A 23,718-nucleotide genomic window follows, 5' to 3' on the forward strand; every position below is an offset into this window, starting at 1 on the left:
TACTTCACAGTACAATAAAGAAGAGCAACCCAAAGAAGCAGAAATATTTTGTCAAACTCACTGAAGTAATACAAGACATTTTAAGCTTCTAACTACTAGTGTTTTAAAGACTATTGCTAGTTTGCATTAGCAATAAAGACACCTAAGTACATCACCTAAACAAAAGCAAACCTAGATACATCAAACGTACATCATTCATTTCCAGAGTTTAACAGAAGCTGACAAGTTTAACTATAAGCCGTTAAAGCCTTCATATCTTGAACAAAGCAGCTTCTACCACTTATTATACTAATATATAGTGTATATATATACAGTAATATAATAGTATTCTAAGTCTATACTGAGTCTCAATTTTAAAGTCAGTTACCTGAAAATAGAAGTCTAGTATAGCAACCATGTCCGTGCCTTCAGGAAAGCACTGAGGAAGAAAAATAAAGAGAGACTTTAGGTAAAAACCATTATTTTTTTTTTAAACATCACTTTTAGATAGACATACATTAAGCTATATTCTTGTTAGCACGTTACGCAGATTTAAAATTAAGTACTTATTTCAATGTAACAAGTGGAAATATTGAATCACATCAGATTTAAAAATAACAGCACAGTGAGGTCAATAAGCTAAGTATTAAAACATTTTTCAGTACAGCTTTGAAAATCTTTAAATCAGCAAGCTGCAAAATGCATTTAAAAGTATTATAAAGTCATCTGTACAGCACAGATTACGCACGTTACAACAAATAAAACAAATTATCATGGCTATGATACAGAAAAAGATTACAGGTATTCTATTAGAATGACATAAGTATCATACTTTCTAAATGACAGCATTTTGAGTAACGGTATGAAAACATATACAGTATTAGAGTAATTCATGCCATACTGCACATTAAATAAACTAAAAATCTTCACAGACTATAGGAAAAACCCACCACAGCCTTCAAAATACAATAAACAAGAGATCAACCTTTTTTTCTTTCAAGTAATAGCCGATTGCAAAGTTTCTATCTCCACTCTCTCTTTCAGACTGGAACCTTTAAAAAAAAAAAAAAAAAAAAGACAGGGCAACATGTCAAACTTTCAAAAAACGCTGAACTTGAGAAACACGCAATTCAGTAAAACTGCATGTAAAGGATAAATTACTTCTGAACATATTCTACTAACGTGACAGAAATTGCCACAGAAACTCACCCCAGTACACCCAGTTCGAGTGAATTAACTTTGACATCCAAGTACACACAGTAGGGGTTACCTACACATACAGAAGCTGACTTGGAGATAAGGCAAAGAAGTGTAAGATCCTGCTCTTAGAAGCATTTCTAAAAAGGCCAGAGTGGAATGAAACATCCCACAACGAGCTGTAGTGAAAGGGTCATTCACTGACAACACTGACCAAACTAGAGAGGAATCCGAGGATGAAGTCGCAGGTCAAATAGCGATCAGACTGTTGGCTGCACTGTTTATCATGATGATTAAGTTCAGGATGAAACCTAGAGGAGGAATCTGTACGGACATAAGGGTAGATAATTCTCTCCTGCCTGGTTCCTTCCATGGTAAACACCTTTACATTAACAAAGCTCAGGAACAACACTAGTTACCTCATACTGCTTCTCGCACGTGCATGCCAACTAGCAACTTGGAAGCAGCTCTGCTGTATCGAAACTTTATGATTTTCCCAGTGCTGCCTTGAAAAGCTCTCAAGATTTTTGGAATGATATACATTGAGTTAATGGGGGGGAATTGTTTTACAAAATGATTTAAATATGCAAAATAAAAAAAGCATAAAAAGTCCCAATTGTATAAAGTATGATTTCTAAACATTTGATACACGGCCATCAACATGCAATTTAATTTTTAATACGAATGCCAGGAAGGTAAGAGTCACACTTACAGCTCCCACTGCCACAGCACCAACAGAGCACTAAGAATAATGTAATTTCGAAGAGGTAACCGACACTTTTGTGTGAGATTTAGCCACACTGATGTCAGAGATATGCACAACTTCAGTTCTTGCAAATTTGAAGCCAAAGACACCCTCTAATATTAGGGATTAAATGATGGTTTCAATGTAAATAACTAAACTTCACCATAAGCTCAATAAACCAACTGTCAGTTGAGGCATTTTCCATCTAACTTTGTTACGCAAATAAAAAATACTCACGTAGCATTACTGAATCCAACATACTCATTACCAGCCATTTTATTCATGAATTGCATCACCTGTTAGAGACAGAGAGGAGGGGGGAAGCATGCTAACATTTTCAGACATGAAGAGGTTATAACTGATACTTTCAATCCAGTCTTACCCTAAATCTTGTAACACAATTTTACAAATGCAATCCAAATCACTAAACGTTTAAACAACCAAGTACAGATAAAAAGACAAAACATTTGAAATTACTAGAACTTCATTTGCAATTCCCTTGCCATCTTGACTTTTACCACTGAATTCAGTTAAAAAAGGAATGTTATAACATTAACTTACGTAGTCAAATTTTTCTGCATTATTTGCTCCTTGCTGCAAGAAAAGAAAAAATAATTTACAAAAATTGTTAACATAAGAAAGAAGTTAGTTCAATTAACAGTATTAGGATTTTTAACACGTATAACTAAGGTATGAGGCTAATTAAGAATAAGGTACTACAATCATTTCATATATTAATGAAAAAATTAAAGTGTTAGATAAGTAAATCTTTAATTATCGTTTAAATTAAATAATCCTATAAGAGTCTTATCAAACACCTGTATGTTGGAAATTAATTTAAACTGAAAAAGGTATGCTTTATTTTAAGTGCTCTCTATTCAACTTTACGTGTTTAGCATAAGTAAATGTAGTAAAAGCAAAAAATACAAAAGTAACTACAATCAGGATAATTATAATGAAAACACTAACTTTTTATGGATTAGTAACCCAAAGGTATTCTTATATTATCAACAGAGCTGAGCATAGGAAAGTTCAGGCTACTGAAGTTGAAATATTTCCATGGCTAGCACCCATACTAAGAATTTAGATTCAAGACTTAAAATAAAGTGTTACACCTTACTATGAAAATAATCGCATTTAATAAAAAAATATCTGATTTGATTAATAGCTGATTAACGTCCTACCTATTAAAAATTAAATAGAAAAATAGAATTTCACATCACAGAGTACATCATTGTGCTAACAATGTAAGGAAAAATCTAAATGCAACTTAATAAGGATGCTAGTAAAACTTAATTTTTAGGGTTGGTTGGTTTGTTTTTTCAGGGAGGACGAGGGGTGTTATTTTGGGGCTTTTTTCCACCCCCCCTCCCGTTTAAGAACATTCTCAAATTTAGTAGCTGCCAGTTAAAGATGCATTAATTCTTTACAGGTCTCTGACAGGCGACCTTTCACAAATTCCTACAGCAACATGTTAAAAGAAGGGTAGGAGGTAAAAAAATAGCACATGGTCTATTGGGGGAGTTTTTAATTTTTTGTAGTAGCCAAGTAGAGTTTTTTAAGGAAGTTTAAAACACAATGGCATCACATACACAAGTGGAAACGATGTATCTGGAGAAGATGTTTCTATAAATAATTTTAGTATTAAAGATACTCTATTTAGATAACAAAACTCTGTTTAAACATATCTCAAACAATTCAAGACACTACTTGCACTGTGTTTAGTACGGGAATGGGGAAGGAAGTGGAAAAAAACTGAAGCTTTATATCAACCAGTATTTTACTTAATGAAATGCGTAAAGCCAGTCTCTGTATATGGATTAGGGTGTTGCAGATAAATCTTTGAAGCCCATGCATCAGCTCATCTACAAGAGGATGTGCAGTCGTACACGTACGATCACTAGCTGAAAGGAACACCACACTGTTTTGTCAAAATTATGCACCAGTGGTTACCTTATGTTTAAAGGCCAATAACCTTACTCTTAAAAGCAGTATCTAGCTAATTTACAGTAAGATAAAAAAAATCATGATACATTTCATCAAAATGTTCCTGTATAATATACCAGAACACAAGTCTTAAAAATTTTACTCCAAATCTGTTCAATGAAAAATAATTAAAAGAAGAAATTACCAACTTCATTGAACTGTTGCAGTTGTCAAAATATTCCATAGATCCTAATGCTGTAAAATATGTAACAACATTTAAACCACAAAAACCTTTTCAACCTTTCAAATGCACAATGAACATCTTTTTCTGGGAAAGTGGGTCAGCATTAGTTATGGGATGCTGCATTGATAATTGTATGGTTAGACATGTATAATAAATTGAAACAAGTTCTTTTGTTAAAAAAAGAAAGAGGGAGAAAGGGATCATGCTTTCTGCAAAAATATAAATACATAACACTTCACTTTTTTTTTTCCCAGTTGAAAAAATATTCCTAGCCCTTCAACAAAAACGTGGCTTTACTAGCAGCATATAAAATTGATGGGCAAAAGATTCAATGCAAACTTTTTCCACATCAACTTGTTATAAAAAAAAAAAAGGTTTATTTTTAAAATTTACAGCTAATCTCGTATTTTGGGAAGAAAATCTTCTGCATGCTAACTCAGATGATGCGGTTTTAGTCCTTGATGTTCCACACACTTGTATAGGTACTTCATATCAAACACAAAAGCATTGATACTGAAATTAGACTGCTTGTATACCTAAAATATTTGCCTAAGTAATCATATGACCAAGACCTCAGTAGGGATTTAACATAACGTGTAACTAAAATAGAAAACTTTGCTTCCATACACATGATGACTAAAAAACCCAACCTATTAGTTTCCCTCTTTCAGCAGCTGACAGAGGTATGCTGCTCCTCCTAAAAAGCTGAAGAGACACAGAGGCAACACACATTCTATGATTAAAATTCAATAGCAAACATAAAATCCTAACATTCAGAATACAGAGCAACTTCTCCATAATAATTTAAACAAATATAAGAGACAAGAAAACTTCTGTTCTTGCACAAGTGCATCTTATTCTTAGCTTGACTGTGTAAGTCTATGAGGTTGGGGGCACTGTGACAATATTTCTTAGAAAGCATTTTTATTTAAGTTCAGATGCAATTCATCTGTCTAGAACATCAAAGGAAACATTCCATGCACTAACTCCACAAACACTTAGTACATTTACTGAAACATATGTTCATATACACACTTACTATATACATGCTTGTGTGTATATACATATGAAAAAACACTTCTAAATCAATACAAAATGAAATTGAAAATGTTAAGATTGAAGCAGTTTGATAGGCAGAAAATTCAAACTTGCAGAAGACAGCTCAATGCAATTTTGTAAACATTAAAAGCACAGTGGGCACTATGGCTGTCAATCAAATTTGAATTTTTTGACTGTGTCAGGTTTCAGTGATCTTCCCCCCACCTTTTTTAAAAAAAAAAAAAAAAAGTACTTTTATTATTTGTATTTCTACTAAAAAAATATAAGCAGTTGCACAGGTTGCATGCCTACATGTACATAGGAAAGAAGAGACACATGGATACTTACCAGAGCTTGCAACAACAAAATTAGGTAATATTTATTAGAAAAGTAGTTAATATTAGCCACTTTTCATTGATCAACATCCAGTGTTTATATGATTAGGCCACATAAGCTCTTACCATGTGTCTCTTGTTAAAATAATTTTTCAATTTTGAATCTAAGCCAAGCTAATAAAAACATCTGGATCATGAGAAGTTTATAATCTTCTAATAATAGAAGATTATTTAAAAATTTCTGGAATTTTTGAAAGCCAAATTCATAACCTAACACTATACTGTGACAGAACCATCCAGGGTGGGTGGGGGGAAAGGAAATCTTAACACTATGTCAGAGAGCAAGAAAACATTTTTTTACATTTGTGCATTTTACATTAACTTAACTATTAATGTCTTTATTTTAGTTTTCTGTACTTACACATGTTTTTAATTTTATTTGTTAATCTGGGCCTGTTCTGTGAGAACTGGTGTCTTGACTGCTTAGCGTGCCACTTTCAGCTCTGAAATACTTGAGAGCACACTGTCACAGACAGTATTTGACCCATTAAGACCAATACTATTACTATTTCAAATACCTGTAAGAATTACTTTGTGTCCTTCAGGTATTAAATACTTGCATATGTGACCACTGAATACATCTCATTTCAAATATCACTACTACATATTCTATGTCAAACAACATCCAATGCATCTGAGTTACAATAAAATGCAAGTGCAGAATAACGTGAACATACGTTCTATTCAAAATTAGTTACTACAAGAAGATGAATAACCCAGGGAGAGAGGAACCTTCACCAAAATAAAGACAAGTATCTGGCAGAGAAGATCACAACACCAACACATTTTAAAGTGGTATGCATGTACATTTACACATCAGTCTATCAGGAAGGACAACTGGAGTGGGTAGCATAGAGCAATTAAGCTAAATCTGTACTATTTATTCTAACTATACTGTCAAATAAACCCAATAAACCAGGGATTTTCCCACCCCTCAAGTATTAGAGCGTAACTTCAAAGGTTTCGTAGTAACTATATCCTGACACCAAACAGACCCTTGGCACAGCTGAACAGGTTTTTCCACCACTCTTTGCCTCTTATTTCATGACTTATCAGCATATTTAGAAAGCTCTTAAGTATATCAATACACCTCTTTCTGTCTTGTACAAAAAAGAAAAGACTTCATTGAATTAAGTTTTTTCAAGGTCTGTAAGATCAGCATTTTCATTTTCTCGTACACCAAATTTTTTGCAAGGACTATAAATATTGCTACGCCCCCCCAACATGTCTAAAAGCTTCCCATGTTAATTCACACCATAGAACACCTTCCTTCACCCAGCATTCAAGTCTATCATCACTGTCCGTAAGATTCTGCCTGGGGTTGTAAGCACTTACAGGATTTATATACAGTGTATTTGCCCAAACCTTTGCTGTTATACTAGCAGAGCTTTTATCTACAGATGGAGTCTTGTAGCATACAATAAAAATTACTTAAGATTAATCCCTTGTCCTCTGGCAATTCCTTCCACAGCCATCTGCCACCTTCTACATATTTCACTCTGTACTCTTCCTCTTCATCTCATCTGCACCTCTAACACGCTACCCTCCCCAGTCAGTAAAGACAGGTGGAAGTGGGCAATTGCTGACACGACCACTCATATTCCTGGAGTTGACACACTTTGAGAACTGAGTTTAAATTTAAGAAAAAACAACAGATCAAAGCATTAAAATCTATCCATCCTACAGCCAATGAGGACTTTTCCCAGTCAGCGTGATGTACAGAAAAAACAGTGTGTGGTTACGGAGCACTGAATCTGTACAGGAGCTGAACCATCTTCTTTCAAGCACCAGTATTTCCTTGGAGACATGGAAGAATTTACCATTTTATGTAATATCACTTTCCCACAAACTCCTGTAATTGCCACTACAATTTTCTTTTGATAAAAAGGATTTGAAAACTGTTATACCTATGTAATTTATATAACTAGTAATACAGGCAAATGGCTGTACAATTACAAACAAGGGAAAAGGTCCTCAGGGTTTTTGAAAATTTTATTTCATTAAAACTGGCCCACAGGATGTGCTTTTGCTAAAGCCTTTTTATTGCAGATACACGCTCTAAATTGCTGGAACAGTCCGTGGAGTGTAATACAAGTACAGTTAGAACAGAGCTGCGAGTTAAGGCACCAAAACGTAAATACATCATAGTTCCAAGCACATGACAGTAGGAGAATCATTTAAGCTGGTAAAAGCATGATATAGTCATGCCTAAGTAAGCTAAACATACAACTTAACATGCACATACACTTTACTATTATAAATAGCAAGGACTAAACATAACATTACAGTTTTGGTCTATGCTCTGTTCTGAGGTGCACATACCAAATTCTTAAGGCAGTCAGAACTGGATATGTGATGCTAAGAACCCTTTTTTCCCCCTAAAATGTTAACATATTACATATTCGGACAAAAAGATTACTCCAAGCATCGTCTCTTAGTAATCATAACTTATGTCAGATTCTAAGGGCAGTTGTGTGCAAGATTATGCATACTAACAACTACTAAATTCAGTACAATGTATGTAAATTTTGAAAGACTTCTTTTATCAATTTCTCAGAAAGATAAAATATTGACTATCAGAGGTGGTAAAAGCATTCTTAACACTGAAATACCGCAATAATCTCTCTATAGCAATCAACATACTATCATTAGATAAATCTGTCATACATGGCGAATTCGACCATGTTTAATAATCCCTTAATTTTCTTGGATTCTAGGAGCCATACAGAGTCTTCAAGATACGCAAGTAACACCTTAAAAAAACAGAATAAATGCAGAGGAACTGAGGGCAAAACATGGGTTAATGAAGCCACCTTTTTCACAAAAAACTAAGTCTTAGATTAGATCAAATATAAATGTGAATTACTTAAATCACCGAATAGTTAATAGGAATATTGTTAAATTGCAGATTATAAAGAAGTTATTCCACAAAAAGATACAACTATTAAGTAACTTTGTACCTGTGACCCTCTATGTAATTTTCTTCAGAGTATGTTTAGTTTGGTTATTCAAATGATAAATGGTATCTTAGTGGAAGCAGTACATAAAATAATCTACATTTTAATCACACTGAAAACAAATAATGGAGTGTGATAAATATGATATGCGTCCATTAGACGTGCAGTTACCACATGCAAAAACATCAGTGCAATGCAATACTCTTCATAAGAACATTACAGCAAAAAAAAAAACCACCCCAAAAATAAAAAAACACCCAGCAAAAACAATTCCCCAACCTTCTAACAAATATAACAGTTGCATGCAGTAAACAAATCCATGTTATCTATTTAGAAGTACAAAATTTATCAAGAACTATGTGCCTTCTGCAAGAGGCACAAGCTTGCATTTTGCCTTATGACCAGTAGGGCATGTTGTAGTAGGACTAACATTTTGACAGTTCAGACAAATGTGCTAAGTCAGATTTTAAAATTCACTATTATCCAAGTGAATTTCAATGCTCAGTCAACCTTTAAAAAAATATTAAATGTGAATAAATTTACCTGTCATACTTAAGGCCATTTTCTTTCACCTACAGCTATTAAAGATAAATGTCTTTAAACAGGAGTTCTTACACCTTCTTTAAATATAAAGTAACAGAAAATCACGATCTATGTAATTTTAAAATCAACAATTTGGAAATAGGAGGTAGGAAACACACTGTAGCTAATGGACTTTGAAACATAACCAAAACACGACTTTTAGACCTCTGAAGTAACAGTATTAATTTTTCTACTTCGAAACTCCAGGGGACTGACACGTTCCCCACAATTATAAGCAGGTACCCTTAAAAAAAAAAAAAAAAGACAACTATATAGAGAGAGAGAGAGTTTTTTGTACCAGTGGCTACCAAAAAAAAAGGCAGAAAATAGAAGTGAAGTATCTCGCAAACATTAGCATTACATAAAATTTACACCATTTACAATTTCAAGAGCTGCATACAGCTATTCTAAGGAAAAATAAAATACAGCTTTCCAAAAGTCGCAAGATCATGGACTGAAGATGTTAAGTCATTATTCAGCTATGGTTTACTCAGCAAAATACAGGTAACTGTTTCCAAATACACTTATTTAAGAAAAGACATTTAACACTCCAACAGAAACTATGTAACATAGAAGTTAAACATAATTTAGTTGTACAGTTTGTTAATAGGGGACAAATTCAGTATTAAGACTGACATGCAAATGTAGTTGCATTGCTCCTGCACAAATTAGAACACCTTCATTTCTTCTGCACAGCAAGAAATACTCTTGTAACTTTACGCTATATAAGAGCATCAGACATTCAGAAACATATTTCTGAGTGCTATAAAGTATATTCCTGAGGACATACTCTTAGTATTTAACAAGTATGAGGCAATTCGCTCAAGAGAATATCAAGTGTTGTGCAGTTAAAGGAGGAAAGGAAATAATAGCAAAAACACTAAGGAAAAAGAGAGTCTTCCAGCTGCACTGTTACTTTTAAAAATTGCTAGTTTAATACTGCATTTGTTTGGAAGGGTTACTACGTCCCAAAACAGCAGAGCTTGTCTACCTGCTAATGAGTAAACCGCCATTAGATATTGCACACATAAAATGAAAACAGTTCATAATCTGTACAACATACTTTTTCTACATTCTATTAAAATACTCTTGAGAGAAACTAAAAATGAACTTTTTACCTTGATTAAAGACGTGATCACAATTGCTCCAGCATTCACCATAGGGTTATGAGGCCTGTCTGTGAAATAAAGTTTTCAATTACTAATATATCCCAAGACACATTTGTCAAACAAAACCAGTCAATTGTTCAAGTGAAAAATTATAACTATCAATGCATGACTTAAAGCTATGATTATGGAATATAATCCTAAATTTAAAATACTGTAATCCAACATTATACACAATTTTTTGTAATTCTGCGCAAAGTATTTTACAGCTTAGAACAACTCAGCCTAATGCTACTTAACAGTACAGTAAATTAATCAGTTTGGCGTAATTTCTTTTCATGAAAATTTTCAATCCTCTCCAGTGTTCCAACATTTTATCAATGCAACATTTCCAAGTGGAACAACCCCTAAAGGACTTTCCAATTTTTCTCCAAGTTACCAAGTCTCAGCAATTTTAAAAGTGTTCAAACAAGTCCTTTAAAATACAACAGAATTCCAGTTCTTTAATTTCCTTATTGCTGTACATAAATACAAAATCCTGATTCTTTTTAAGAATCAGAGGTTTCTACTGGCAGCTGCTGAAATACAAATAACAATTTACTCATCCTCACTAGAATTTAACTTACTTTATAATTGACTTGCATATACCTGCTACACTTGAGCTTTTCTTTTTATCACTAATCTCCATATTAAGAGTACTTCTGCACTCCCAGTCATTCTTGGCTGCTCATGTGAATGAATCGCCTTTTTTTTTTTCCCTCCATTTTCCAAAAAAGCTTTCCTTATTAGCTGTCTACTTTTCCCAAATACAAGTTTTCATTCAACCTCCTACAGTTAGGTTTGGGGTTTTTTTAACTAATATTTTTGCTGTGCCTTCTAAGATGTTGATTTCTGAAGGTTCTGGTGTCTGAAAACCTGAACCAATTCTCAATACATTGTGACAGGTTTGAATTCTTTTTATTTGCTGTTACTTTGTCTCCAAATTTGAAAAAATATTAATTAAAAAACCCACACAAAGTGTTCACTATTTTTACATATAATACACACATATGCACACTAAAAGGAACTTGCGACAATTGCTTTTTGGAGATTAGCCTGATATTCACAGTACATACACACACACACATTTTCCCATGCAAATTACACTGGTCATGGTCAATGGCACCTAGCCATCTATGACCACCAGATAATCTCCAAAAACTAATCATCTCAACTTTCTTTTAGTATTTTTCAGAAAGTCAATATTAAAAGGAACTTTTTAAAAAAAATCAAGTTATTCTATTAGTGAAAAGGTAAGACCAATACCTTCTGTCCAAAAAAGTGAAGCTCCCCTAAAAAACAAATTTAGTGTGTATATACTATCTTTAAAGTTGTTAATGCCATTCCCTATCTCTCTGCAACAGACTCATGAATTGCTCTTACTTCATCCGATTGTACTTAAGATCCACCTATATCAAACATCCTGTTCTATTCACGTCAATAACGCAAGTAACCTGGGTCAAATATATTTGACTTTTGATTAAAACTAGATTCTAAGTAGCAAAAACACAGCATTTCCATAGCTTCCTAACTGTCTCTCCTTAGGGACCAAAAACCTAAACACCAAAGACATTACAAGTCAAATGACTATTCACAGCATCACAGACTGCTGGTCAGAAGGGACATCTGGAGGTCATCTCCTCCACCCTCCCACTCAAAGCAAGGCTATTGCAAGGTTACATGAGGTCAGTCGTGCCGTTATTTAACTGAGTCTTGAAACCCTCCCAACATGGCAAATCCTCTACCTCTCTAGGCATCCTGTTCCTCCCAGATGACAAGTCTACCCTAACATCCAACCCGCACCTCCCAAGCCACAGTGTGGGGCCACTGGTCCTTGTTATACAACCTGCCACTACCAAGAGGAGTTACACAAATCTTTATCTTTGCAATTGCTCTTCGGGTGTTCTAAGTGGCTCCCAGCAGAGCCCCTAACCTCCCCTTTCAAATGCTCCTTGAGAGTTACGTGTCCTGGACCCCACAGTACCTTGGCAACCCTCCACTGGAGCCCTTCCCAGTTTTTCAATATTCTCCTTGAACTGGGAATCCCAACTCCAGACACATAGTCCAACACAACACTGGCCTCATGCTTGATGAGAACACACTGTCACCCTCATTTCTTGCTCTAGCTCCACTTCTCTGTTTCCCAGCTTCTTCTCATCAACAGCAGGTATCATTCTAGTCCATAAACACATTAACCACTTAATCATATGCAACCCATTCTAAAAGTATTTTTATAAATGTTTTCCTCTTGATTCTTCCACACATCTCTATGGTTTCAATCTGCCACACAGTATAAGGAAAAAAAAAATTTCCCAAACCCCATATCACATATATATGTGAATAAAAAGGACGTGTAGTGTTTATTTAGCATTCAGCATCTCAAAAGCTTATCAATGTGCTAAGTCAACACAGCAGAATATACCCTCAGAAATGCTACTGCATCTCATTTCCTTGAAGATGTCACCACTTACCTTCAATGTCACAAGGCATTCTTCGTTACCTTTTCCTCTACTCTGAAGATTCCTCTCTCCCACTGCTTAACACCTCAAACTACATGTGCTAGTTCTGGCCACTTTACAACCAACACACCACCATGTGCTGACCTCACATGAAGAATGGCAAGAACCTTCTGATGAAAGGAAACATGGACTTCCCTGAATGTGCTTCTGAAATGAAGTTCTGTTTTGTTCCCCCCTTGACAAGTCAACATGGAACAATCATTGTTGGAGCCTTAACAGCTAAGGGGAGGTACAGCACTCCAGCTTACACATAAAGCTCTTCTTTGAGGTTCTCTCCCACTGCTGCCTAACACCAGCACATCACAGAGCCGAGTAGGACACCTTCCATTAATCCACTGCTGGCTCTTCTAAGCAGAATAAACCCTGTCAGCATATCCAGGTCCCAGGAAAGCAATTTTCACTATTATCTGGATAGCACCAGACAATGCTATCCAAACACTTCCCATACATAGATATCTGTAATTGACAGATAACCCTTCTATCTTGCCACAATAGCTACAGGCTTCTTGAGAGGTGGCTGATACTCCAAGCCTGTCAGTGTTTAAGAAGCATTTCGACAATGCCCTTAATAATATGCTTTAACTTTCAGTCAGCCCTGAAGTGGTCAGGCAGTTGGACCAGATGATTGTTGTAGATCCCTTCCAACTGAACTATTCTATTCTATTCTACAATGAAGAACCTCTCCACAGACTTAAGATATACTGGTCTTTTTTAAGGGCTGGGATGCCTAAATAAAATCTAACATTCTGAAAAATTCCTGCTAATTTCAAAGAAGAGATGTCTCCCATTCCCGTCAATAACACTTCCATTCCCAGGTATTCTTTCACCTCTTAGGGATGTATAGGTTCTGACGCTACATTAATTTTTAAGGCAAGGCATACATAGGTCTCCTTCCAAAGCAGCAGCAACTACTGATTTACCTCACAGTGGATACCATCAGCAATGGCACTCCATGTTGTACAACCACAAGGAATGAAGGTTGATACTATAATTGCAACAGTTTGCTAAAGAGGTGAATAAAATCACCTACTAATTTTTAGAAAGAGGTATCAAACTCTGCAAAGCTAACTGACATGCATCACTAAAACCAAAAACACACACATACATTCTATATATAATCAAATAATAAAGGCAGTGATCTGCTCAGACTGGGAAGAAAAAAAAAAAAATCTTTTCTGCAGCCTCTCTGCAAGTCTCTTATAGCGATGTATCACATCATTACACTTCGGAGTAAATTCAGGTTTTTATTATAGAAGAACAAGTCATAATAATGCTTCAACTTTAACTGCGATGCCCTGATTAAGTCTAGCATTGATTCAACAATTTGCCTCTTGGATAAACAACCCACCTAACAGCCTCTGAATAGTAAATATATTCTTCTCTGATACAGCTCTCTGTTTTTCCTGTGGGAAGGAGATACTTGTCTAGAACAGCCTTTTACATAGAGAACTGCAACCTGTTAAATATCTAAATTCAAAATAAAAGAAAATATAATTTATTTAGTTTCCTAAAAATCTCTCCACTGGACATCACTATTGAATGGTGAAAAATATTTATTTTTATAATACCTCAAAACTGCTTGACAATAAGTACGATTACTCCAGCAACCTGCCATGCAATTAAGCCATATGTGAACTCAGCCTTTCCCCAATAAACTCAAATTACAGTGCTTTTCCTCTGCCAGTTCTTCTGACCTTTTTGGTCCACCATTGGCCTTCAGCCTTTCTTGTATGACTGGCTTGCAGTCTTTGAGCACAGAAAGCAGAGGCTGCCATACATACACAATACAGGCATTTTTATACACAAAACAGTTAATCATGGCAAGTTCGTTCTGAAATGACATCAAAATGTGTTTGTCCAATACAAAAACTTAAAGAATTCCATCTTTAGTTAACAAAATCCTTCAGCAGAATAAAATTTCCTGGCAATCCCTCATTCAATGACAATGCAACATTTATTACTGGACTAAGTTCTACAAACAATTATATTACTGGACTAATTCTACAAATAATTATCATCAAGAGAAGGTCCCATGTATGAATGAGAGATACTAACTGTACATATATACAGGTATTGTCAGACATGTTGCATCAACTCAATAGGCATGAAAAAACCTGCAAACTGCTCAACAGTCATAAAAATTATTCTTGATGATGCCTATTTCAGTCACATTTTACTATGTAAAAGTCCTGATCTACTTCAATCAACTGGAATAATCTGTTTTTAATTAACATGGGAATTGCTTTAGTCCTCCAGAAATGTGAATTGTTCAATAGGCCATATGTTCCCTTTGATTTTTTAAAAAAGTTTTAAAATCGAAGATTCACAAGGCTGCAGAAGTTTCCAAATTTCCATTGCACAGCACAGATCTTACTCAAAATGTACATGATTCTTAGTCACACTTTTTTTTGTTAGAAGTTGGCATTTTTAGCTATGATTTAAAATTGTCCTGTAATATTCTCCATTCTTTCCAGCTTGAATCTCAATACTAGCAAAGAAAGAAATGAAAGAACACCCTGTTTTAGGAATCTTTAATGTAGTAAGTATAAAAAGTACGTTCAGATGCATGTCTAACCAGTTTTCAAAACCATCGTCTCACTTCATAAAATCCTGATTACAAACATGAACTTCAACTATATCAGAATAATTAGAAAGCAAATAGATTAAATATCTATATTATATATTTATTTTCAAATCTCATCTTCAGTTATGTACATTCAAACTGCCAAATACTCTGTGTATTCAGACTTCATATATCAATTTAAATCTACAAGTAAAGTGTAATCCCTTCTTCCCTCTTCCTCCTCCTTCACTCACAGAAACTCAACTTCCCTTTCTCTCCCTATAACTTCCTATTTATTAGACTACCTCCTGTTTCAGTCTTTCATTTAAGGACTGTACAGATAAAAGGCTGTTCGGGGTAGTTCTAATGCATTTTTCTGATGTCAGTTATATGAGCCACACAAGCACATACTTCAAATTTCTATCATGCGAATTAGTCCTCTCTATTAATTTCATGCACACTGGTCAAACTTTCAATAATCCCAATTGCTTTATTGGATAACAGTCTTATAAACACTCTTAAAGTCTAACAGTAATATAATAAAAGACCACAGTCTAACAATCTTCTCTCATAGTTCAACTCTAAAAGCAGCAATAAAAAGAAGAAAATAACTACTATACTTTCTGTCATTTAATTAAAAATTAAAAAAAAAAAAAACAAACCCAGAGCACCTATATTGATTCAAAGGGAAAAAAATGGGCAATTTTCAGCACCATCAAAACTTTTTTTACATGAAAGCCTTTTTAGGACATGAAAGGCAGTCTTCTTTACACTGTATGACACTGTATTTGGAAAAACTAGGAAAGCAAAAACAAGACAGCAAAGCTTGACAAAATACTTAATTCCCTCTTAGAGATATATATGCCATGTTGGTATTTCATTACTTCTTCCTAACATAATAAAAAAGATGACATAAAGTGTCAAGATCTATTTTATTTCTAAGTTTGGAATGATAATTTTAAGGTATGTGCTAAATATAATTATGTATCATTTCGGCATTAATAATATAGATATTTAAGTCAGAATTCAATACAGTCCTTGACAAAAATATCATCCAAGCCTTACACTGTTAATTAAATATTAATTGCAATACCATGGCAACAGAAACATTGTCTGTTCTCTTACTGAGAAGGATCCGCTAGAAGAAACATTTGTGTTTCAGAGATAACATCCAGTATTTCCTCTAAGGGTACATGAGTCATCCCTCTCAGATTTTTGCCATATTGTTTTTAAAAATAACATTTTCATGCTTGAGAATTAATATAATATGAAAAAGAAATAATCTAGTTAAGTACTGTACAAGAAATTATTGCTACAGCACTCCTGCCACAGGGGGGGGGGGGGGTGGATAAAAACATTGTTTCAAATCAGTAGCCAATTACAGTTTAGAATAATCTGTGGGAAGATGTGTTCACTTTTGCCTTCTGGAAACTAGCCAGCGCTGGCCTTTGGCACCAGCTTCTCAGAGGGCTGAGAAGGGAAATGATATACATGTTTCTTAAAATCAATTTAACATCTTTGATTCTTTCACCATCATTTTACAGAAGGCATGATTAAGGAACACTTGCTACCAACTCAACTAAATAAATATACATTTCAAATACCTGCATTCTCAAAATTCTTTGTTTTTTCCTACAGCTGGATACAAGCAAATAGAACAGAAGTAATAAAGCATCTTTTACTAGCATTCTAAATTAGGCAAAAGTGAGTGACAAAGGATAAGCCTACCTTGCTGATGGCAAAATATTTCAGGACACCGTCTAATAATAAGACTTAAAGAGGATACAGTAAAAGAAAAGACTGAAAAAACTGCGTAGCTTGTTTTATAATCTTCTAAAATTGAGTACTTGCATTAAGTATTATATATCTCTTACCATCTTCATTCAGGAACAATTTGTTGAATCTCAGTCCGCTAGGTTCTTTACCAACATATCTATGCACATACTCTGTGCCAAGATCATTAACAGCAATAGCATATTTCAAAGGCTTTACACAGGACTGAAGACAAAACGGAACTTTGGTATCGCCAACAGAATGCCTGGGGAAAACACAGATGAAGAGGTTTGAAATTTCCTGTTTGCCAGCTGTGGCAAGTAGAGTGTTAAATGCTTCATTAATTCTTCAACCTATTAGGACTATTAACAAAAACACCCAAAAAACTGAAAGCATATTATTATTGAGTCTCATTTTGAAGAGCAGAACAAAAAGATTTAAAGGTTTTAACAATTGCCTCCATAAGCTAAGCATAACGAAGTCACTTGCTGGTGATACAACAAAATAAAAGCACGTGCAGAAATGGATTTGTACCGGGGGGGAGGGAATCACCTCAGAGCTCTGTTATCACATTACCCTACTCAACAGGGTATGACCTGAATACAGCCACTATACATATTTATGTCTACATGAACAAAGATGAGATCCAATTCAGTTTTGGAATTTGAGGGCAGTAATTAAATAGCTGTATTTACATTCCCTTTGATAATGGCATAGGTATTTTATTACAATTATTAAATGCTATCTTTTGGAAAGTTTACTTTCAACATCTAGAGTCAGACTGCATCAAAGAATGACTCATACAAGCAGCATATACCACATCTAGAGCAAAAGGCTCCAAGCAACCACTGGTCTGACTGCAAAATCAGAAGCGTACCTGCTTCTTTCCTTTGCAGAAAATGTGAGGAGGTTCCAGAGAAACTCACAAAACCATTTTGGCATTATAAAAACTAACACTGCACAACATTAAACACTACAAAAAATTAGCATTATAAAAACTTTCATAAGTACGTGTTATAATATCCAAAACAAAGCAAAATGCCAATTTAAAATATTCAAAAAGGAGAACAGTTTTACTCTGAATAAATTATAATTCAGACACTTAAGCAGGGAGCTGAAAAATACTTCAACTCCCTTATACAGCTCTTCCTCTAGAGATTATAGAGCATATGGCTAATAAGAAACAAACATACAGGTCATAACAGATCACATTAAAATGATCCCCAATCCACAGTCACCATAAGCAAGTCTGATGCTCTCTCAAGAATGACCCATTCACTTGGGACACACCAAATACCCAAAAATTATGGTACTCAGAATAAGTAGTATGACTATATCAAACTGCAGGACAGCAAAGACATGCAAGCCGATGAGTATCACATTGTCTAGTTGCAAAGGCGGACACAGAATAGTTCACCTCACTTCTCAGCTAGATGGTGTACAATACTCCTTTACATCTAGGCTCATTAACTGTCTCTGCTACACTGAGTCACTATTCAATAAAAATAAAATCACTCTAGCTATATTTAAGACCTATATACACCCTTACAGGAGAAAGTATTATAAACCTGAAAAGCAAAATCATGTTAAGTTCTGCCCAGTTTCCACATCTTCATTTTCTTTTTAAAGAATATGGATCTGAATTTTTTCAGTGATGTATAGTGATCATATAATAATAATGCTACAGTAAGAACATTAAAATGTAGAAAAGCAACTAACTTTTAAGTACATCGTGACTTACAGCGAAAATAATATAGCTCGAGGCACGGGTATGATTAGACAACGCTCTTCAACTTCCACAGATTAATGATATGTAAGCATTGCCTCTATCTTGTCCTTTGGTAATCACTGAAATTACCCACAGCTTCATTACTGTGTTTCGATCATAAGCACAATATAAGCTAGCTTTAAATATAGTATTTACAAATACTATTTAAACACGTTTTATAATAACAGCAAAATAATTCAGCTTCAACAGAGAAGTTGAAAGAAATGTTAAGAAAGATGACCAAGTGGATTTCACTTCTTAAACAACTCCAATAAAGCTGCTTCTTTATTAAACCATGAGATATCATGAAATGCTGTATATCATAGAATGATAGATTATCTCAAGTTGGAAGGGACCCATAAGGATCATTGAGTCCAACTCCCTGCTCCTTGCAATACGTCAGTTAGTTTAAATAACTGAAACGGTAAAATCTAGAAGTTAGAATATACCTCTGTCCATCCACTGTGCAAAGTGACACACCCCACAAATCAGGGCTGAACTTGGCCAGTTGTGGAATATAGTCAGCAACCTATCACAATACGAAATAAAAGAGACATTACAACATCCAAAATATTTAACTATATGTTAACATATGTTAATTAAAATAAATGCCAATGGAAAGGATACACAAGTTACAACTGAATTATTCCACTAATCATCACCTAGTATATCTAAAACTTCATTACAAATTATTATATTCACTACATCATTATCAATTTTTTTTTTTTCAATGAAACTACAAACTTCAGCACATTCTGAGAGGAATCTCTGTTCTTTGTTACAGCATGTTTAGCCTTTTCAAATCATATAAAACTTTAGCTTGTAACAAATTTTGGCATTTTTCATTTAATTTATTGAAAATAAGCACTAGAATAAACTTTAATTACTAACACAAGTATGGTGTTGACAACTACTTCTGTCACACAACCCAGGCAGCTGTGTAGACTCGCATAATTTTATAGACTAAGTTTGGTCTGGCAAATTATACAGCAGTTTTACAGTTTATGTAAAATAAAGAACAAACACCACTATTTTCTGTTTCTAACCTCAAAATTGTAAAAGACCGTTAGAAGTAAGGAGCTTTATTTCTAACACAGTTTATAAGTTGCAGACATAGCTGAACTTCCAAAACTAGTTTATCAAGTTATCAGTTTAACATTTTGCTCAAAATGTGAAGAAAAATCTGTCTACTTAACAAATATATTTGGTTAATATCAAGAAATTTATAGAAGCTTGAAGTTGAATTTATAAACAGATTACCTTTCCTCCAGATTGTTTTTTAGCACTTTCATATAACTCATCAATATGTGAAGTAAACGACATAAAATCTGGAATGACAAACTTCCTCCTGAAAGCTTGAGTAAGCAACACAATATTACTTTGTACACACCTGTAAAAAGTTTAAAAAAATGTATTAGTATTTTGACAAAGTACTGCCAAAAAGCCTACTTAAGCAGCAATTACATGTTATTTAAATAAGAACCATCAGTGCCTAGAAGTTATATGCTTACAAGAACAGGTCTTTACTAGAAAGACTTCAATTTTCCACTCTGTAAGTTGCAAGTATTTTTTTTAATATTTAAAATTGTTTCATTGCATTTGCTTTTATGCCTTTTTATTTAAAGCTCTTATTTGAAGCTTCAACTGTAAGGCTGTACTGCCAAGTACTATCAATTTGCCTTTGAGTAGGACCTAAGCTTGCAAAAGCCACCCATTTCTTAGGATCAAGACATGTGACAGCCACCTAACCCAGCCCTTGTCCAAAGAAGTGCTAATTTCAGAGTTAGATTGGACTTCTGAGGTTCAGGGTTGGTTTCTCTCACTTCCAACTTGGTTCACCGCGAACTGACAAAGAACACTGCCAACAGACCAAACTGGAATGAGTTTCCACTCTAATAAGAACAAAACCCTGTGGAAGTACTCGATAACATCTTCTAAACTAAAGTTAACAGTGCACAGTACTGCAAGTCTCTTGCTTCAAACTATCATCACTTCAAGGAATCTTTGCTGCTTTTTAACCCACAATACATTATCGCCCACACCCTCTGAACATCAACCCATCTGCTACATTTAAAAACCTGATGAGGTAAAAAGGAAAGGACTTATCTAGGTGAAACAGAAAGGAAGGATCAAAACACAAGCTGAGACATGCTGCTTAAAGTGGTGTGCCTGTGGGTGGGGGGAGAGCAGGAGCAGGGGTGGCGACTGGGAGCTGTTATCACATCAGCTGAAATATGACCTGATAAAGGCTATTAAGAGACCTATCCCAGTGCAAGGAAGAGAAAGGGAAACATCAAACAAACAATTTCATTAACACGTTCATACTACGCAGAAACAAACTGTTAATTCAGACAAATGGGAATAAGAACTTCTAGGCCCATAGTACAAATGAACACGTATCCTTTCACTAAACTCAGAAAAGTAAATACTAATTTTTAGGGAAATACTTCCACTTGGAATAGATACTTCCAATAATCCTATTATTAAAAGTCATTATCAGTTCAAAATGAAGCTTCTTGAAGACCAGTGAACAGACAGAATTATCTTCCCTTTGAATCCGCCTCTCTTTTTTTTAAAGCTTCAGTCTGAACTCCTTTGTACTTAGGAGACTTTATCGCAAATTCAGCTGACAACCACTTCAAATGCTGGAAGGCACTACTCTCCAAAAGTGAAAGAGAAACAATAGAGAAGTTTCCATTGTACAGACTAGCATCTTAAGAATTGCTCTGTCTGTAATAAGCTGCTTTGACAGTCTATGTTGAAACAGCAATTGAGTTGGTTCTGTTGTAATCTGTCATGCTTATCCACTCCTTTTTTACATACCTTGCAAAAAATCCTGTTTGTTTTTGTTTCCAGCAGCCTCCAAATAGTTAGCTACCGCAGGTGCAACAACCCCTTTTCAAAAGCAATTAGTAACAGTTATGGCAGCTACATGTGCTGAAGGAATAACAACACATATATGCACCAGGTTTAACCTTCAGATGCACTTCTGCATTGTCTGAATCACCTGGACAGCATTAACAACTCTTGTAAGAAAAAAAAAAGTATTTGAAGTTCACCTAAACCTATTAGAATTACTCAAGAATACAAAGTGTGGAAAACAACAAGAAGGCAGTATGCACTGAAATACAGTCCTCTGATACTACATTATGTCTCTGAAACAGGAAGGGCATTTATACACTTGCCAATTCACATCAAGTCTAGCATGTTCACTTCAATAATTCAATCATTTTAAGCTTGAAATTGAAACTCACTGCAGAAATAGCTATGGGGGTTAAGGACATTACCTATTTCTGCAAGAAGTCATTGTTCCCAGACTTCTGCCAAGGTCAGTGTCTGCATATTTATCCTTGTACTCCTTAACCCACGCAAATCATATGAATTCACAGACATTAAATATGAGGGTTCAATTAATCTAGATGGGTATTTGGAACGATTACTGCATGGACAAAATGACAGGGGTCTTAGTAAGCTCCAATTAATGGGGCAGTAATATTTTCAGTCAGTACAGGACACTAGCCTTGACAGCCTCTGATATTCTGCAACTGGCATCTCCTCCCCAATGGAGTTTCTAACTGGTTTATGTTCCAGGTAACCCTTCGGAGACAAATGGTCTGAGGTTCAGGAGAAGTGGATCAGTAGGAAAAGATCATAGGGAGGAATTTAAGTAAATGAATATATTGACAAATAAAAATCTTTCTACAGTTAAATTTTATGAACAACATAGCCCTTATCCCCCACATACTTTAGCAGTGTTCAAAATAGGTACACTAAAAACTTCCCATCTCAAATTCTTCCACTTCTCCAAATTTTATAATCTCACCCTAAAAAATTCTGTCTTGCCGAATCCCAATCCAAGCACTTCTTCCCCCATTTGAAAACCTGTCTTTTTAAACTATAAAACTTCCGATACATTTGGGTTAGGAAGATTAGGATGCAAGTCTTATGCTCTATAGTAACTTTCAGCAGAAGTAACAGTTTGGGGTTTTTTGGGGAACCGAGTCTTTGGTCTCTAGCATAAAGTTACGATGACGTTGTTTCCTTTGTCATACAACTTTTATCCATTCTTTTTCAAGTTCTGGCTCAGCTTGCTGGTTATTGCTTCCCTACACAACGTAGACATTTGCTAAAAACACAGTCTGAACTCCCACCAATTCTGAAGAACTGTTAGGCTATCTATATAACTGAATGGGCACCTTTTTTTTCCTGTTTAAAAAGCTGCAGTATAAGCATTACAGAAAGGAATGTGAAACTCCATTTCCAACTAGCAAGACTAGGTCTGGAGAAGTGTTCAATATATTTAGACATTGTAGAAAAAAAAAAACAGTTACATTATTTTGAGAAAGAAGGTATTATAACATAGTTGAAGTCCTCTACACCTTCTGTCAAGAGCTTTCTAATTGCTCAAATACGATGAAAACATTTATTAATACCTGGGTTAAGCATATCTAAAATGAAAAGTTTTCCTCAGGATTTGCTACCTAGATTGAGCACCACTGCTGCTTGGAAGAAAACAGGTAACCCTGTTTGAGATCCAGCAACAGACTGTCAGATTTATGCTTAGAAGATAACATAACCAGATTGCTGCTTCCTACCCGCAAATCAGAGATTTGGCTAGCGAGACCACAGTTCTAGGTTGATAAAGCAGGACAGACAGCACCTTGTGACAAAGGCTAAGTCTACAAAGCCAAGTAAAGTTATTCTGAAAAAGAATTGAGTTTAAACCTGAGTTATAACTGTTACTCAGTAGCTATCATCTCATTCAAGTTTACACCATTTTCAAAATAACTCAATTCTGATTGCCTCACACGTTTCCTTCCTGCCTCCCCACCACAGACCAAAATATTGTTAGTTAAGAAATAGGGCTTTTTGCAAGTCATCTATTTT

At 34.8% G+C, this 23,718-nt stretch overlaps 1 protein-coding gene across 2 annotated transcripts in view; it reads right to left on the bottom strand.

Annotated features, from left to right (window-relative positions):
* GLS (glutaminase) overlaps nucleotides 1-23,718 on the bottom strand; it is a 69,351-nt gene that overhangs the window by 34,187 nt on the left and 11,446 nt on the right. For both annotated transcript variants that reach the window (XM_075711331.1, XM_075711330.1), the window contains exons 4-11: nucleotides 20,092-20,221; nucleotides 19,281-19,360; nucleotides 17,165-17,328; nucleotides 10,182-10,240; nucleotides 2,483-2,515; nucleotides 2,159-2,217; nucleotides 965-1,031; nucleotides 368-418 (exon numbers count right to left, since the gene is read on the bottom strand). In XM_075711331.1, the coding sequence (XP_075567446.1) occupies nucleotides 368-418; nucleotides 965-1,031; nucleotides 2,159-2,217; nucleotides 2,483-2,515; nucleotides 10,182-10,240; nucleotides 17,165-17,328; nucleotides 19,281-19,360; nucleotides 20,092-20,221 (643 nt within the window). The remainder of the gene's footprint in view (nucleotides 1-367; nucleotides 419-964; nucleotides 1,032-2,158; nucleotides 2,218-2,482; nucleotides 2,516-10,181; nucleotides 10,241-17,164; nucleotides 17,329-19,280; nucleotides 19,361-20,091; nucleotides 20,222-23,718) is intronic.

This window comes from Pelecanus crispus, chromosome 5 (genome assembly GCF_030463565.1).
Source record: "Pelecanus crispus isolate bPelCri1 chromosome 5, bPelCri1.pri, whole genome shotgun sequence".
NCBI classification, from domain to species: Eukaryota; Metazoa; Chordata; class Aves; order Pelecaniformes; family Pelecanidae; genus Pelecanus; species Pelecanus crispus.